The 18440-nt window shown below is 48.2% G+C and overlaps 1 protein-coding gene across 1 annotated transcript; it reads left to right on the forward strand.

The window, feature by feature from the left end:
- The first annotated feature begins 1584 nt into the window (after nucleotides 1-1584).
- On the forward strand, nucleotides 1585-2374 carry LOC109768522 (probable histone H2A variant 2). The gene is made up of 2 exons (XM_073509707.1): nucleotides 1585-1709; nucleotides 2102-2374. Exons 1-2 carry the CDS (start codon nucleotides 1620-1622, stop codon nucleotides 2372-2374), a joined length of 363 nt encoding a protein of 120 aa, XP_073365808.1. The 5' UTR covers nucleotides 1585-1619.
- Nucleotides 2375-18440: the final 16066 nt, after the last annotated feature.

Raw genomic sequence — 18440 nt, forward strand, 5'->3', positions numbered from 1 at the left:
GGAGCTCCGATCCACGAAATTTTGTGGGCATTAGGGAGGGGCATGAGTGGGGCAGCCGGGGTGGAGAAGGGGGAAAGTGAGGGTTTGTGGAGGGAAAACGGAGGGGCACTCTGTTTTGTTGAGGCAAGGGGCATGACGCCCTGGGTAGGGGCGTCATGATGCTAACCATGGCGCCCTGGCCTAGGGCGCCATGGTGCCATGCCCTGCCAACGTGGCAAGTCACCGCTGACCAGTATGGCGCCCTTGACCAGGGCGTTGTGTAAATTGGCATGGCGCCCCAGGTGCGGGCGTCATGCGGGTAGGGCCATTTTATGAAATATTTTCAAAAGAGGGCCATTTTGTGTTGAACTTTGGCCAAAGGGCCAGTTTTGTAGTTTTTCACTTTTCAGGGTGGGGGTGGGGGTGGGGTTTCGCCGTGTCCAAGGCAGCATTCTGCATGTTTGTAAGTAGAACTTTCAAGCTATGAACTACCACGAGAACACCGATGCCGACAAGGAGGAGGAAGAGCCCGACGACATACTTCTGGACTGCATCGATGATGAAGACGAGGCCGACCAAGAGGTGGAAAACCACCATAACACCAACGCCGACGAGGAGGAGGAGGATCTCGGCGACATACTTCTGGACTGCATCGATGATGAAGACGAGGCCGGCCAGAAGGTGGATGGTCCCTCTATAAAGAAAAGGTTCTCTGTATGGCTCCTCTTCCTTGTTGGCGTCGGTGTCATGGTGGTTTTCCACCTCCTCGCCGGCCTCGTCTTCATCATACCAACTTTGAACTGAAATGGCCCACAATGAAGTTACCATCCCATTACCACTGAAATGACCCATGTTTGTTGGATAAGTTACCCACCCATTACCACTGAAAGGACCCACATTTGTTTAGCTAAGTTACCCACCCATTACTCTGTTTATGATGCCTTCACATAGTTTTGTTGTGCTAAAAACATTACACAGGAAATACTGTAATAATTACCAATTAGTTCGCATTGTAGACGTCCATCCAAATGAATATAAGTTATCCAGCAAATAAAAAAGGTTCAAAACACGAACTTTGAACTGAAATGGCCCACAGTGAAGTTACCCACCCATTACCATTGAAATGACCCACGTTTGTTTAGCTAAGTTACCCACCCATTATTTGTTTATGATTTAGATGATTTATTATTTAGCTTATATACATGTTATTGTTAACCCTAAAATTCCCACAGATCCGGTGCCGCTGCAACTCTACCTCGCCTCTGCCATTCAGCCGGCGAGCATGGCGATGGATGCTCCTGTCCTCCACGGACTCCCAGATGAAATCACCATTCCTCCTGTATAATTTATGATCCCCTACAAACTATGCATTGGGAGAGCCCTTATACATCTTGTGTTATGTTGATCAAATTGACACCTAGGGATACACACACGCCCTGTAAATTGTGATAGAGGTAGTAACTGAATGGTGACGCAGGGAGTAATTGCACAAAACACGATCGTATTCACACTGCATGTTGTAAGCACTGTGTTACTTCAATTGCCTAATAACCCCCCGCGCAATACAAAGGGCCTCCCCTTGAGCTATAAAGAAAGCTTGCTTTCTTCCATCATACAGCGAAGGGAAGCGGAAAAGAGAGATGACTGGGAAGGGAGGCAAGCCATTGCTCGCGGCCAAGTCAGAGAAGTACAAGGCCAACATCTCCAAGGCGTCCAAAGCAGGCATGCAGGTGAGCTCTTTGCTCTGCTCAGTGTGTTGGGCGAGGTAGGGCAGCCGCCTGTTAGGATCTCTTTCTGGTCTAAACTAATTCTGTGGAGTCTACAAGGCTGGGCAAGGATGGAGGCCTGGAGTTCTTAGGATATGGGCTGATCTTATCTCCTGAAGATGTCTGCTCTAGCTTCAGTCTTTGCTTCCTAGTTTGCTTTCTGTTTTAGTTGCCTGATCGCTCTTTCTTTCAGCTTTCAGTTAAGCTTTAGACTTCTCTAGCAGTATATTTTGTCTGGTTTCGCTAATGAAATCGGAAGGGGGGATCCTTTCTTTTGCTAAAAAAAGGTCTGAACTAACTATGTTTGCTCTACTACACTGCACTTTCCTGTTGGCTATACGCATCGGCTGCTGAAGCAAACAATTGTGGGGGATAAACGCGTTTGTCCTAGGGCGGCGGTCTACACGGCTGCTATTCTGGAGTACCTGACTGCTGAGATTCTAGAGCTGGCTGGAGACAGTTGCAAGTCTGAGAATTTGGAAGATATCACCCCTTGCCATCTTCAGCTGGCCATCCGTGGCGATGAAGACCTCAATAAGCTTATCAAGGGTACCATCCCTAGTGGAGGTGTGATCCCCAAAATCGCCAAGGCCCTACTTGACAAGCGTCGTGCCGGTATTAAGGAGTAATCCCCTGAGTTTTTCTTTAAATGTAATACCGTAGAACAATTCTAATTTTTGTCGTCAACATATTGACTAATCGAGAAAGTTATCTATCCAACTAGAAAGTATATCCCTATTACTGAGCTTTATTATATGCATTAATAATCTGATGTCATATTTAAGCTGGCTCTTCTATGAACTGAGTGAGTGAGGTATCTGTCTGTATGCCAGCAACCCGTGATGATAACCTCCATAGCAATCTGATGACGTAGCTCTTGTATAGATAAATAGATCTCATCCAATATGGAGATGCCTATTTGTTTCATTGGCATGATCGAATGCCAACAAGAGTGCAAATTTTGACTGGAGACCACGTTTTTAAAATGTGTTAATCTTTCTTTTAAGAAAAAGTATCAATCTTTGCGAGGTGGAGTGGGTATGGGCTTGCCCGCCCGGCCCAACTCCTCCCATCTTCACATTCGTCGCTGTGGAGAAACCGAAGCGCGACTTCGAGGAGGAAGGCGGAGGATGTTCCGCCGGTGCACTGCATCGAAGTTCGAATATTTGACAAATACTCGCTGCCTTGATCTGACACCGGCATCGTCGACGAGTTTGGGGCTGAAGTTGGGCATTTGGGGACCGGGAAATGTATGGCCGATGCGAACTCTTCGTGGTAATAATGATCTTGCTCTGAATTATTCAAGTCCAATGTCCATGAAACAAAAGAAAATGATATGTGATGAACATTGATACGTCTCCGACGTATCTATAATTTTTGATTGTTCCATACTGTTATATTATCATTCTTGGATGTTTTATAATTATTTTATAGTCATTTTATATCATTTTTTGGTACTAACCTATTGACATAGTACCAAGTGTCAGTTGTTGTTTTCTGCATGTTTTTTACATCGCAGGAAATCAATACCAAACGGAGTCCAAACGCAGCGAAACTTTTTGTGGATTTTTTTTGGACCAGAAGACATCCAGTGGGCCGGAGAAGCGCCTGGGGGGTGCTTCGAGGGGAGCACAGCCCACCAGGGCGCGCCTGGAGGCCCAGGCGCGCCCTGGTGGGTTGTGCCCACCTCGGGTGCCTCCCGAACCGCCTCTTTGCTCTATAAATACCACAATATTCCAGAAATCCTAGGGGAGTTGACGAAAATCAATTCCAGCCGCCGCAATTTCCAAAAACCACAGATGTAATCTAGACACCACCACGGAGGGGTTTATCATACCCATTGGTGACTCTCTGATGATGCGTGAGTAGTTCTTTGTAGACCTACGGGTCCGTAGTTAGTAGCTAGATGGCTTCCTCTCTCTCGTTTGATTCAAAATACAATGGTCTCTTGGAGATCCATATGATGTAACCCTTTTTGCGGTGTGTTTGTTGGGATTCGACGAACTTTGAGTTTATGATCAGATCTATCTTTTTATCCATGAAAATTAATTGAGTCTTCTTTGATCACTTATATGCATGATTACTTATAGCCTTGTATTTCTTCTCGGATATTTGGGTTTTGTTTGGCCAACTTGATCTATTTATCTTGCAATGGGAAGAGGTGCTTTGTAATGGGTTTGATCTTACGGTGCTTCCCAGTGACGGAAAGGGAAACGACACGTATGTATCGTTGCTATTAAGGATAACAAGATGGGGTCTATTTCTACATAAATAGATCTTGTCTACATCATGTCATCATTCTTATTGCATTACTTCATTTCTCCATGAACTTAATACACTAGATGCATGCTGGATAGCGGTTGATGTGTGGAATAATAGTAGTAGATGCAGGCAGGAGTCGGTCTACTAATCTTGGATGTGATGCCTATATAATGATCATTGCTTGGATATCGTCATGATTATTTGAAGTTCTATCAATTGCCCAACAGTAATTTGTTCACCCACTGTTTGCTATTTTTCTCGAGAGAAGCCACTAGTAAAATCTACGCCCCCCGGGTCTCTTCTTTATTATATTTGACTTTGCGATCTATTTTCCTTTGCTTTTATTTTTAGATCTATTAAACCAAAAATACAAAAAATACCTTGCTGCACTTTATTTTATTTGGCGTTCGATCTATCAAATTATTACAACTTTCTCACGTCCGTTTGCCAATTTCTGGCGCCGTTGCCCGAAAGGGATTGACAACCTCTTTAACACGTCGGGTTGCGAGTATTTGTTTTTTGTGTGCAGGTGCTGTTTACGTAGTGTTGCGTGGTTCTCCTACTGGTTCGATAACTTTGGTCTCATCACTGAGGGAAATACCTACCGTTGTTGTGCTGCATCATCCCTTCCTCTTTGGGGAAATACTGACGTAGTTCAAGCCAACATCAAACATGCTAGGCAGCATTCCACATCAAAAATTCTGTTTTTATTATTTACCTACTCGAGGATGAGCAGGAATTATGCTTGGGGATGCTGATACGTCTCCAATGTATCACTAATTTTTGATTATTCCATGCTGTTATATTATCATTCTTGGATGTTTTACAATCATTTTATAGCAACTTTATATCATTTTTTGGGACTAACTTATTGACATAGTGCCCAGTGCCAGTTGTTGTTTTTGCTTGTTTTTTACATCACAGAAAATAATACCAAACGGAGTCCAAACGCAACGAAATTTTTTGGTGATTTTTTCTGGACAAGAAGACATCTAGAGGGCCGAAGAAGTACCGGAGAGGGGCCCCGAGGTGGGTAGCACCCACCACAGCACGCCTGGAGGCCCAGGCGCGCCTCAGCCGCCTCCCGCACCGCCTCTTCGCCTTATAAATTCTCAAATATTCCAAAACCCTTCGTGGTAACCCTAGATGAGAAGTTCCGCCGCTGCAAACCTCTGTATCGACGAGAAACCAATCGGGACCCTTTCTACGGTAGTCTGTCGGAGGGGGAATCATCACCGAAGGCCATCTTCATCATCCCAGAGGTCTCCATGACGAGGAATAATCTACCTCTAATTTCAGCCGGGTGAGGCACATCCCTCTCCCTTATGGCAACTCGAGGTTGGAGAGAAGGGTGGTCACCGCCTCCGACGCAGACGTGTTGTCCGCCATCGCGAGGACGGATGGGTGCGTGCAAACCCTGTAACAAGCAGTGGTGGTAGGGCAACGAGCAGGGGAGAGGACATCACTAAGCAGTGAACGAGGTAATTGCTGTGCAATCCATGGCGGTGGGTTCGGGAGAGGGAGGAAGGTTTGCTAGGAACGATAAACCGAGTAGTGTGTTTGGTGGTCTTAGGGTGCGTGCCACGCTAGAGAGAGAGAGAGAGAGAGAGAGAAATAGAGAGGTCTCCCCCTTTCAGGGGTGGAGAGTCAATGGACAATGGAAGGGAGCTCCGTCGCGAAAACAAGGTGAATGTTGCCAACACTTTAGCTAATATCAGGAACTAGCACAAGTGTTCTCATCCCCAGCAGGATATTCATATCGGGCCCACTTTTCGGAACCTTCATTGGTTAACTGGACCAAGTAACTACTTGCATTCACTTTGCGACGATCCTTCGATGATTTTTTATTCTTGATTCCCATGCAATCATTGACAGCTTGATCGATTGACTTGATCACATCAAGGGATTTAACCAATGGTTCCGCAAAAGCTACTATATTATCGGAGTAACCCCTATTCCGGATCAGAGCATGGGATGTCACTTTTTCAAGAACCTCATTGGGCAAGTTGTACTCCTCTAGCAATTCCTTCAACTCTTTCAGAATTGCAGCTTTCCTCTCCGCTATAAATTCACATGCTTTTTTATATTGGTTCTGGAAGCAATGAAGATTCTGCAGCTGAACAAGTAGAAAATATTAGTATTTCAAGTACGTTGAAATAGAGACAAACAATATAGAAGAGGACAATTTTTTAATTTGACTTACCTCCTGTTTTAAGCCTTCAAATTTGTCAACCTCACTGCCATTTTCTTTACTGTTTACATCAACCTCTACAAGGTGTCCAATGTCATTATCAGCCTCATCATCAAAAACATCATCTTCATTACCTTTGTCCAGTTTGTAATCCGTTTCCATGTTATAAACCTTTTCTGCTGCATAACAACTATCCTCGAGTTTCTTGATCTGCAAAAAAATCTAGCATTTCACATATGCTGGTATGAAGGCAAAAAATGTTGAGTATGTAAGTCAGCACTCACAGGTACAGTGTCATATTGGCCCTCATATGCCTTTATGAATTTGAAATGGCGATCCTCTATATGTTGTATCCATGGGAAACCATCAGCGGGTATCCATGGGAGAGCATGATTGGGCAGTTTAGCCGGATCTACCATGTCAAGGAAAATAATCTGTAGAGAAACATGTGAAAATGTATGTAAGTTGACAAAATATTGGTAAGTACAATCCAGGCCAACTTGAATCATTTAGAGGTTAGTAGGTTACTTACATGCAACAACACTGGAGATCCAATCCGATTTTTCGACCCATTTCTTAGATCTTTGATGCCCTTTACAAGTAATTTGACAGTTAATTCAATCAAGTTCCATTCATCTATTTTATCAATATCTTCCACCATCTTCATGAACCTTAGATCTATAACTGACTGAGAACAGGGGGCCAAGAGCCAAGCCAGTATGACATACATATATACTTTGCAAGTGCGCTTCCTCTGGTTCCTGCAGTCACGGAGTTGCTCATACACTACTAGGAAAAGGGCTATAGATAATATGAACACTAATGGCGCACCAGACATGCGGTGCTCCACTACTATATAGCAGTGGCGCACCGTGTGCTGGTGCGCCATTAGTGTGATAGACACTAATGGCACTAATGGCGCACCACAACCATGGTGCGCCACTACTAACATTTTTTTCTTTTTTCCAAAAATACTAATGGCGCACCGTGTGCTGGTGCGCCATTAGTGTGATAGACACTAATGGCGCACCACAAACATGGTGCGCCACTACTAACAAAATTTGTTTTTTTCCAAAAATACTAATGGCGCACCGTGGCACAGTGCGCCATTACTAGTTTAAACTAGTAATGATGCACCAGTCACCCCGTGCGCCACTACGGTGCGCCATTAGTAACCAGGGTTACTAATGGCGCATTTGTTAGTGGTGCGCCATTAGTAACCTGGGACCAGCTAGATATTTTGGACAGCCACCTACACACTCACTTTCCCCACTTCATTCTCTCCACCTCCTCCTCCAAGCTTGTCTCGGCTGCCTCCTCCTCCTCACCTCATTTGCACCATAGATTCATCCTAATTAAGTGGTTAAATTACCTTTTTTTGATAGGTAAGTAAGGGGAAAGCTTTCTTTATGTTGTAGATCTACTTTTTTCTCCCTCCAACAATGTGCACATGCACTTTTTATGGCCTAGCTAGATCTATGTATGTTTGTGGTGTTGCATATATGTTTGTGTTTGCAGGTACCGGTATTTGAAATGCGATAGTTGCCAATATTTTGCCGGAATGATGATTCATTTCCGTTTCGGCGAGAATTTTGGCACTATGCATTCTTTTTGGTCCTATTTTTAGGCAAAGTCATGCCAAAAATTTTCTTGGTTCTAAAATATCGTTTTGCTCTACCCCGCAGGCGACCATGGTCCGCACGATGACCGAAGGCATCGTGAATAGGTTTTTGAGCTCCGCGAAGGCCGAGATGCTTCAAAAGAACGAGACGGAGATAAGATGTCCGTGTCGAAGATGCAAGCTGAGGAGCCTTATGGACCCGGATTCCGGACAGGTGCGGACCACCTGCTCTTGCGTGGTTTCATGGATGGCTATCGGTGGCAAGGTGATGAAGATGATTATGAAGTCATCCATGGGGGCCGGCCGACAAGAAATGAGGAAGGGCAGCAAGACAACCGCGGCGAGGGCGGGCGAGAAGACGAAGAATCTCCAGGACATGATCACGAAGTAGATGCAGTACACAGTCATCATGTAGAAGATGCCGGACATGATGATGAGGAAGATGCCGGAGCAGACGAAGGGCATGATCATGAAGATGAAGATGCCAGAGCAGACGACGATGGACAATCGAAGGGCTGGGTGCAGGACGCTCATATTCAAGAGCTGCTTCTCAAGCAGACGCATAACGCAAGAGCTGCCGCCCGAGAGAAAGCCAAGCTGGATCAACTGGAGATAGACGCGGTTACTCCATTGTATGAAGGATGCAGGCCCGAGGATACCCGCCTGAAAGTAACGCTCATGGCTCTGGAGATGAAGGTAAAACACAAAATGACCGACGCATGCTTCGACGAGAACATGTCATTCTGGCACGAACGTCTTTCCAAGGGGAACAAGTGCCCAACCAGTTTCGAGGAGGCGAAGAAAATCATGTGTCCTCTGGATTTACCGCACGTGAAATACCATGTGTGCATGAACAATTGCATCATTTATCAAGACGAGCACGCGGAGTCTACCATATGTCCGGTGTGCGGCGTCACTCGATACAAGAAGAGGAAGAAAGCTCCTCGAAAAGTGGTGTGGCACTTTCCGATCACTCCTCGTCTGCAGCGGTATTTCGCGGACCCTAAGGTAGCAAAGCTCCTGCGTTGGCACGCGGATAGGGAGGAGAAGAAGCGAGAAGATGACACAAATGATCCAGAGATAAATAAAAAAGACAAGATGCTGAGTCACCCTAAGCATGGGAGCCAGTGGCAAGCGTTGAACTTCGAACACCCAGAATTTGGGAACGATCCAAGGAACATCGTGCTGGGCGCGAGCACCGATGGAGTCAATCCGTTTGGCAGCCAGAGAAGCACACATAGCACCTGGCCTATGTTGTGGATGTACAACCTTCCCCCTGGTTGTGCATGAAGAGGAAGTACATTCACATGAGTATGCTAATTGAAGGGCCGAAACAACCAGGGAACGACATCAATCTGTATCTGGGGCTGCTGAAAGAGGAGCTAGACACGCTGTGGAAAACGTCAGCCAATACGTGGGACGCCGCAGAGAAAGAATATTTCCTTATGAGAGCCGCACTGCTCACGACGGTGCACGACTATCTCGGTTATGGATATCTCGCGGAGCAGGTGGTCCACGGATTTTCTAGATGCGTCAGGTGCATGGATGACACAACGTATCGCCAGCTAGATAGAGATCCCGGGTCTTCGAAAACCGTGTTCATGGGACATTGAAGGTGGCTTCGCGACGATGACTCATGGAGGAAACGCAAGGATCTGTTCGATGGTGAAACCGAAACCCGAAGACGCCCGCGTACGAGGAGCGACGAGGAAATAGATGAGCTGTTGAAAAATTGTAAAGATTGCCCACTGCCAGGAAAGAAGCAAAAGGCGCCAGAGCCGGGAAAGAAGCAAAAGGCGCAAGAGCCGCTGCTGAAGGTATGGAAAACAAGGTCTGTTTTCTGGGACTTGCCGTACTGGAAGATCCACCGTGTGCCTCACAGCCTTGATGTCATGCATATCACGAAGAACGTGTGCGAGAGTCTGCTTGGTACCCTGCTCAACATGCCAGAGAGGACCAAAGATGGCCGAAAGCAAGGGCAGACTTGAAATCAATGGGCATCAGGGAGGAGCTTCACGCTAATGATGATGATGATGAGGCGAAGCAGGACACGGAAAGTCGTCGCAAAGGCAAAAAGGCCAAGAAGACCGGAAATGACTTCCCTCCCGCGTGCTTCACTCTAAGTCAGGAGGAGATCGATCAGTTTTTCACCTGCCTCGTAGGAGTAAAACTTCCTTACGGTTACGCGGGGAAGATAAGCAGATACCTAGACTCAGCGAAGCAGAAGTTCAGCGGGATGAAGTCTCACGACTGTCACGTGCTGATGACGCAGATACTTCCAGTTGCAATCCGTGGGATCATGGACGCGCACGTCCGTGAAATGCTATTTGGCCTATGCAACTTTTTCGACGTCATCTCTCGGAAGTCGGTTGGCGTGAGGCAACTCAGAAGGCTACATGAAGAGATCGTGGTGATACTATGCGAGCTTGAGATGTACTTCCCGCCCGCATTCTTCGACGTTATGGTGCATCAGCTGGTCCATATCGTGGAGGATATCATCAAACTCGGGCCGACGTTCCTGCACAGCATGATGCCGTTCGAAAGGATGAATGGTGTCATCAAAGGATACGTTTGCAACATGTCACGTCGAGAGGGAAGCATAGCCAGGGGCTTTCTGACCAAAGAGTGCATCTCCTACTGCATGAATTATCTAGGCATCGAGAACCCCGTTGGTCTGCCCGTCAACAGGCACCTCGGCAGGCTCGCTGGATGGGGTCACCGTGAGGGTCGCCGCGAAATGCATGTCGACTTCGAGGGTCGACTCGCTGACTTTGAAAGAGCAAACCTAGTCGCGCTACAACACATTGACGTGGTCGATCCTTGGGTGGTAGAGCACAAAACCTTTATTGAGAAGACGTACAATGACCAAGGCCAACAGAGGACGGACGGAGATATAATCAAAGAGCACAACTCATGTTTCACGCGTTGGTTCAAGCAGAAGCTTTTGTCGTACCCTTTACATGAGGATTCTTCCGCGGAAGAACAACTCATATTCGCCTTGTCACAGGGCGCCGAGCACAACCTGATGACGTATGAGGCGTACGATATCAACGGCTACACATTCTACACCAAGGGAAAGGACATGAAGAGCAATGGTTATCAGAACTCCGGGGTAACAATGGAATCCTACACCGGTAACGACAAGGACAGATACTACGGAAGGATCGAGGAGATCTGGGAGCTGAGCTACACTGGAGAGAAGGTCCCGATGTTCCGTGTCAGATGGGCCAAGAGCGTCCTAAAATAAGACTGGTATTTCACCACCATGGTTATACCCGAAGCCAAATCCAAGACCGCGGGCGCAAACGTCACCGCGAAAAATGAGCCATGGGTACTGGCTTCCCAAGTGGACCAATGCTTCTTCATTACCGACCCGTCAAAGCCCAGTCGTGTTGTCGTGAGGAGAGGCAAAAGGAAGATCATCGGAATGGATGGAGTCGCCAATGAGCAAGACTTCGACAAGTACGGCGACCCGAGGATGGAACATGACGACGACGATGAAGTACCAGCATACACCACAAGAAGAAGCAGGACCACCCTACCTAAAGGACGTCCGTTCAAGAGAAGAACTCCATTTACGAAAAATAAGGGCAAGAAGATTGTGAATAGATAGCTAGCTAAGATCGTTTGTATTTAAATTGTAGCCTTCATTTCTCGATTGTATTTCGACATATTGAAATGATATTTGTTCTGTTCTAGTGTCCTCATGAATATTTATTTATGTTTATTATGGTATTGAATTTCTAACTCACAAAAAGTATTGAATTTGTTAATATTTTTTGAACTCATGAATATTTTTAAATTTCATGGGCACTTTTTGAATTCATGAATATTTTTTCAAATTTGATGATATTTTTTCATATTCAATATGAAAAAATATTGAATATTCATGAGGACACTCGATCTCGATCCCCCTCCATCTCGATCGCTATCCCCCCTCGCTAGATCCCCCTCGCCGCCGAGCACCCCCCCACCCTCCCCGCTCCACGGCCGCCGCCGACCCCCCGCACCCTTCCCCGCTCCACCACCGCCGAGCACCCACCGCACCCTCCCCCGCTCCACCGCCGCCGCCGACCCCCCGCACCCTCCCCGCTCCACCGCCGCCGCCGACCCACCGCACCCTCCCCTGTCTCCTCGCTCGGTTCCCCCTCCCTCCCCCCCGAGCGCCATTTCTATACAAAAAAAAAGATTACTAATGGTGCACCTCTCTGGGGTGCGCCATTGCTATTCAAAAAAAAGATTACTAATGGCGCACCTCTCTGGGATGCGCCATTGCTATACAAAAAAAAGATTTCTAATGGCGCACCGCGTGTGGATGCGCCATTGCTATCAAATTTTTTTTCTAATGGCACACCGCTCGGGGGTGCGCCATTGCTAACCCTTCCCCCCACTAAAATTTTTTCTATCTTCTCCCCATCTCTCTCACCCGCCCACAGCTGCCCCGACCCGCCCACTGCGCCGCTGCCGCCGCCGCCTCCCCCGCTCCGACCCTCGCCCCGGCGGCGACGAGCCCTTCCGCCCCCACCATCTCCGTCCCGTTCGAGGTGAGGCCCTCGCCCGGCCGCCCGGTCCTCCCCTCCACCCCCTCCGCCTCTTCTTCCTTGGGGAAGTAGAGGCGAAGCGGAAGCAGAGCCGAACTCGCCGCTGTAGACGTGCTCGTCGGGGCCTCTCCTCCGACGTCACCGGTGAGCCACCACGCCCTGCCATCTCCCTCTCTGCTCCTTCCTCCTTGCCCTCTCCCTCTCTGCTCGATCCCCTCTCTTCTCTGTCTCCACCTTCTGTTCTTGCCTGTGAGGTGTTTGATTAAATGCCAATTCAAACGATTGATGCAGCCGCGTCCACCGGAGCACCACGACTGCGTCTGCGATCACCACCAGCACGGCAACGGCAGGGGCCACCACCACCACCATGGCAACGGCAGTGGCAAGGGAAGGCCACGACGTGCTGGATGAGGAAGTCACCTTGACGCTGCCGCACAACCAAGGTCTGCTCTGCTCTGCTCTAGCTTCCTTCGTTGCTGCACAAGGAAAACAGAGACAGACTTGTAGTATTTGCTCCTGTTATTATTACCTATAAGTAACATGGCTACTGGTGGATACACATTGCTGCTTGCCTAGTGATGCCCCTGTTCAGGGTGTGGTGGACTAAACTTGTTTTTGTTCAGGAAATGTGTCTGTTGTAGGGCATCTTACTGATTATATGCTGGGGCTGCTAGTTATGGAAATGTGTCTGGTTGCAAGGCATTAGGCCATAAACTTCCATTACACCAGTGATATGCTACTTCTCTGCTCTTGCTGGTGTGCGCCCTTAGATTACCAAATCCCAATAGCATGATTGTTTATAGCATATAACAAAAGTGAGCTGCCATTTTTCACTAGAGCCACATCATGAAATTCTGTTATTTCTAGTGCTCTTGTAACCATCTACTCTCATACCAGGATTTTCTTGGCTGTCATTGCACTCACTTTGGTGTTTAACACGGATGTCTAAGTTTGTTGATTTATTTAGCAGTAAACTATTAACCATAATCAAATGCTCAGCCCAAGCCCGACTGGAGTACATGATTTCTTGTAGCAAATTTTCCATATAACTTATTTCAATTGGTCAATAATATTATTTCCAGTTTCAGAAACTAGTATTGAAAGTGGTTCCTAACTCAATTTCATTTTAATATGAGTGTCTCCTTGATTGCTAGGCATAAGTAACACTCCACTACATTTCTGAGCAATACAAATGGTTGAAGTCGAATGCTTTACACTGTTATGCCATCGTTTAGAAATTTGAATGTAAAATCTTTCTTATCCATATGGTCTTAACAGCTGGTATAATATTGCGATTCTTGATAGGAATTATTTTATACCCAACAGATCAGGAAAGCAAATTCATTCACAAAGACAGAAAAGAGTAGTCATTTTGCTGAACTATTGCAGTTCAGTTAACCACTAGTGCAGCAGGACTATTCAGTGCATACTTAGAACACTAACTTACTGTACCCACAAGCTTAGTGAGTTTTGAACCTAATTAGGTTCAAATGATAGTGCAGCAGGACTTCCCGGATTGGCCATTCAGGGCGCTAGTGGTTTAGTGTGAATATGCACAGTAACTACCATTTTTATTCAGTTTGCTTTCTGCTATTTCCAAAGCCAGAATACTAAGTCATTTTTATTCAGTTTGCTTTCTGCTATGCCAAAGCCAGCATACTAAGTCATTTTTATTCAGTTTGCTTTCTGCTATGCCAAAGCCAGCATACTAAGTCAATTTATGGCTAGAAGATATATTGCTGGGTTTTGTCTCCGACCATCGTGTCGTGTTGTGGGGTTGCAGCGGGGCGGGGGTGGGATAATGATTTTGCAGGTACCCCGAGAGGCCCTTGAGTTTGCCGGAATGTCGATTAACTTCCGTTCCGGCAAATTCGGGTACTCCATATGTCCTATTTTCAGCAAAGGTCATGCTGAAATTTTCCGTGAATTTTAGCATGACTTTGCTAAAAATAGGACATATGGGGTACTTGCGACTAATGCATGGGCCGGGGTATCTTAGTACTTAATTAAGTAGGATCCTCTTTGTTTATTTGCCTGCGTAATCTCATGATTGGAGCTGGGGCGGCCACGTGTGAGCCATCCACGAGCCGTTGACCTCGCTCCTATCCTGCCTGCCCACCTCCCCTACCTGGCCCTGACCGCCATTAAAGTAACCAATCAAGCTCCTCATCCACTGTGATCAGAAAGAAACTATGAAACAACAGAAGACAATACCCCCCGATCTAGTCTAAACACACTGGCTAGCTAGTAGTTAGTGTAGGTGTATATATACACATGAATCCACCTACATCCTGGAAATCCATTTAATCAGAGGAAGACGACAAAGAAGAAGAGGAGGAGGAGGAGGAGGTGAGGTTGGTTAGCCAAGAGTCAAACCCTAAATGATAAAACCTTGGCTTTTAGGGTGCCTCGGTGTCGATAAAAACCTAAATGATCAATTTTCAGCCCTTGGATTAGTTTAGTATTTTTTTACACACTCAGGCACCCTTGCTTGCCATGTGTGTGAGAGAGATAGTGAGAGGAGACAAGAAGAAGGGGGTTAGGAAGGGACTTGGACCTTAGCAACAACACACTAACAGCGAATTCCTCGAGAATTAGGTTATTTGGTCAACTTAGAGATCTTCTTCCTTGACAATAACCAACTTTTTGACCAAACTTTTTTCCTATTTAGAGCGAAACATGGCCCACAACGATGAGGCCGGCGGTTCGGGCGGCAAGGCATTCTGGGAGCTGTCCCAGGAGATGGAGGAAGAACCTCACCGCTATGAGGACGCCGCGGAAGACACCGATCCTGACTACACAATCCCTAGTGGCGTCGGGGATGACACCACTGATGGTGCCGCCGAGGATGCCACCACTGATGATGGCAGCGCACGCACAGATGGCAGCCAACTGTAGAGGCAACGGAAGGACCGGCGCCCGAACGTGCTCGGCACCGTCAAGGAGGAATTTACTGAAGTGAACTGCGACGGGGATCCAACGGCGCCCAAAGAATTAGTCAAGGTGTACTCGGTTCAGCTCGGGTGCATTCTCCGGAGCACCGTCTCGATCAACACCGAGAACCTAAGGCATAAGGACCGAGCGAATTTGCGCAACCTCCTCTTCACGAAGCTGCACGAACGATACAAGTTCCCCGCTGAGTTTGCAAACACACGCCTCTCAGGGAATAAAGTGAACAGTGCCGCCCTCACGAAGATGAGCACGGCCCTGTCTAATTGGAGAAGCGCGGTGAAGAGAATGATTAACAAAGGTGATAGTTATGAGAAGATCAAGGCGAAAAATCCTTTGATCAGCGAAGATGACTACAAGGAGTTCAAGATCAAGTGAGAGCGGCGCATCCGAGGAATCAAGTCAGTGGGGGAAAGAGATGTGGGACTTGAACTTAGGGGTCCACAAACTCGGTCCCGGTGGTTACAGAGTGGCGGAACCTATATGGGACAAGGAGGACGCGGAGCGTGCCGAGCAAGGCCTACCGCCCCGCTTCGAGAGATACCGTGAGAAGCAGACCAGGAACTATGTCAGGGCCCGGTACAAGGAGGACCCGGTAACAAAGGAGCTTACCATGGATCCGAAGACCAAGGCGCTTGAGAAAGTTCTGGTAAGGAATACACCCCCGCGTAATTAGCTACATATATGGTTGCATTCTAGTTAATGAAGCCAAATTTCTAAATGGTTCACATTCCTTCCGCAGGAGACTGAAAGCAGTAGCGCGGGGTCGTCTCAGAGCTCCCCAGCTTGGGACAACACTCTAAATAGGGCGTTGAACATAATGAAAAACAAGGATAAGCTCAGTAAGCCGTCGTCAGCTGGTCGTGTGGCCGACAAAGGCTTGTCCACAAAATGGTCGTCATACTATAACGCTGGTGGGCGAAAGGAGAAAAAGACCAACTCGGAAAGCCAGTCGCGCGAGGTTCAAGAACTCAAGGCACAAGTGGCGCGGATTCCGGAGATTGTCCAAGAGCAAGTGCAACAACAACTGGGAACGACGCTCACCGCCATTGTGCCTAGCTTGATTGAGGGGCTGCAGGCGTGGATTGCGGGCGGCCAACAGGGGCCGCCCCGGTTCCCAGCTTCACGGCCAGCAACTCGCACAATGCGCAGGCAGCGCCATTGGTGTCTCCGGCGGAGGCGGTATTGGTGTCTCCGGCGCCGGCACGGGCATTGGAGCTTAATGCACCCGGGTGTACGCCGGCCGGCACCTCGGCAGCAAGCGGCCCCTCCGTCAGTTGCACGCCCGCCGTTGGCGGTGCCTCGACATTAGCCGAGCTCGACGCCATCACGGTAACTAAGCCTCTCGGCCGATGACTTCATCTCCTTGCCTTTGACTGGGCATCCCTGACGCCCTACATGTTTTCGCAGGGCGCCGCCAACGTTCCATACACTCTCCTGCACTTCGTGGGCGGCGAGTTGATCGATGTCGCCAAGGGCAGAATCGTTCAACCGGGCAACCCCGTGTTCCACGGTAATCCGATGCCACCCACTGTGTATAGGGTTGAACTGGTTCGGGTGCTGCCAGGCTGCGACGAGTTGTTACCTCCGATTCGACCCGCTGGGGCCGACGAAGATGATGTGATGACCCTCAGCGCCTGCGTAAGCTGGCCCTGCTTTGGCCGAAGAGCCAGATTTGTTTGGGGGCGGGGAAACCACCCCACAGACAACACCGCCAGTCGTGCCGGCGCCAAGCCATGGCAAGACCAACGCAATGCTACCGGACATGCCGGACATCCCTATGGCACAGGATCCGGACATGCATATGGCACAGGATCCGGACGACGACGACAACGACAACGGTACATTTACCAATGTTGATAAGTACTTTGCCGAACATGGGTACGGTGACGAATTCTTCGGGCCTCCTTCTCAAGAACCCAACCCTGAAAAAGACGACCGCGATCGAGCTGGTACCGCGAAGAAACCCAATTGCAACAGGCGTCGTCTGGCGTTCAGTTCTCAAGAGACGCCTCTAGCTGCCGCCTTCACCGAGCCTCAGATAGCCGAGGTGCGGAATATTATCAGCCCCAACACACTCAAGAAGGCGGTCTCTGAGTAGAACTCGATCCCATTACAGGAGATGAGGAAGAAGGGACGGAAACGAAAGAATAACAAGGGCGGTGCGAGCCAGCCGACACCGAGTACGATCCGTGCTCAGGACGGGCCACCTTTACCTAAGGATATCTCGAGGAGGGTGCATGTGGCGGGTAGGCCGATGCTACTGACTAATCTGCTCAATGCTGCAACCGGTGCTATGCGGAGTCTGCATGACAGTGTTCTTTCTTTGGAGAAGCGGCATCTCTCCGAGAATGATGTGGCATACCCAGTTTTCGTGGCCAAGGTGCCAGAGGGCAAGGGCTTTGTGGATACCGCCATCGGGGGTACGATCGTCCTGCGGTTTGATGACATCTTCGCTATGTTTAACCTTCATCCGCTGCACTACACCTTCGTTCGGCTATTTTCGCTGAGTATGGAGATGCGGATCATTAGAGACAAGACCCCGGACATCATGATAGTCGACCCCTTCTACATGTGTGCCAAGATCTTGGGCAGCGCTGGGGACCGACAAGTCGCGAGTTCATACCTCGAAGGCGTCATTTTGGCAAACCCAGATAAGGATAACTTCCTCGTGCCTTACTTTCCCGAGTAAGTCATCCCCTCACCGCCCCGTAACATATGATTTCTTAGATTTTGATCGCTCTTTTTTTCTAACATTCCGTGTTTTGTGCAGTGACACACATTGCACACTCATCCTCTTAAGCCCGAAATATTCCATGGCCACGTATTCCGACCCGGACCGTCAGTCAAAGAAAGACTACACAAATATCAAGAAAGTTCTTGATGATGTTCTCCCCGGCTACGCCAGATCTAGAGGCACCTTCAGCAGGCCAGTTCGTAGGTACGGCAAGCACATCTTCAGCCACAATACGACGTTCTCCTGCGTCAAGCAGCCGCCTGGCGGTCAGAAGGATGCCTACTACGCCCTCCATCACATGCGGGCGATCGTACGGGACCATAATCACCTTCTGCTACCAAGTAATCTCAAAGATTGGGCCGCACGCTTGTCGGCAATCCAGGACGCGGACATC

The sequence above is a fragment of the Aegilops tauschii genome, chromosome 2, assembly GCF_002575655.3.
Source record: "Aegilops tauschii subsp. strangulata cultivar AL8/78 chromosome 2, Aet v6.0, whole genome shotgun sequence".
Lineage (NCBI taxonomy): Eukaryota > Viridiplantae > Streptophyta > Magnoliopsida > Poales > Poaceae > Aegilops > Aegilops tauschii.

Bases quoted from the DNA above. Each gene is read 5' to 3' on its own strand.
- LOC109768522 (XM_073509707.1), top strand. From the start codon at position 1,620: ATGACTGGGAAGGGAGGCAAGCCATTGCTCGCGGCCAAGTCAGAGAAG. The intron at 1,710-2,101 runs GTGAGCTCTTTG...CGGCTGCTGAAG, and splicing joins CGTCCAAAGCAGGCATGCAG to CAAACAATTGTGGGGGATAA.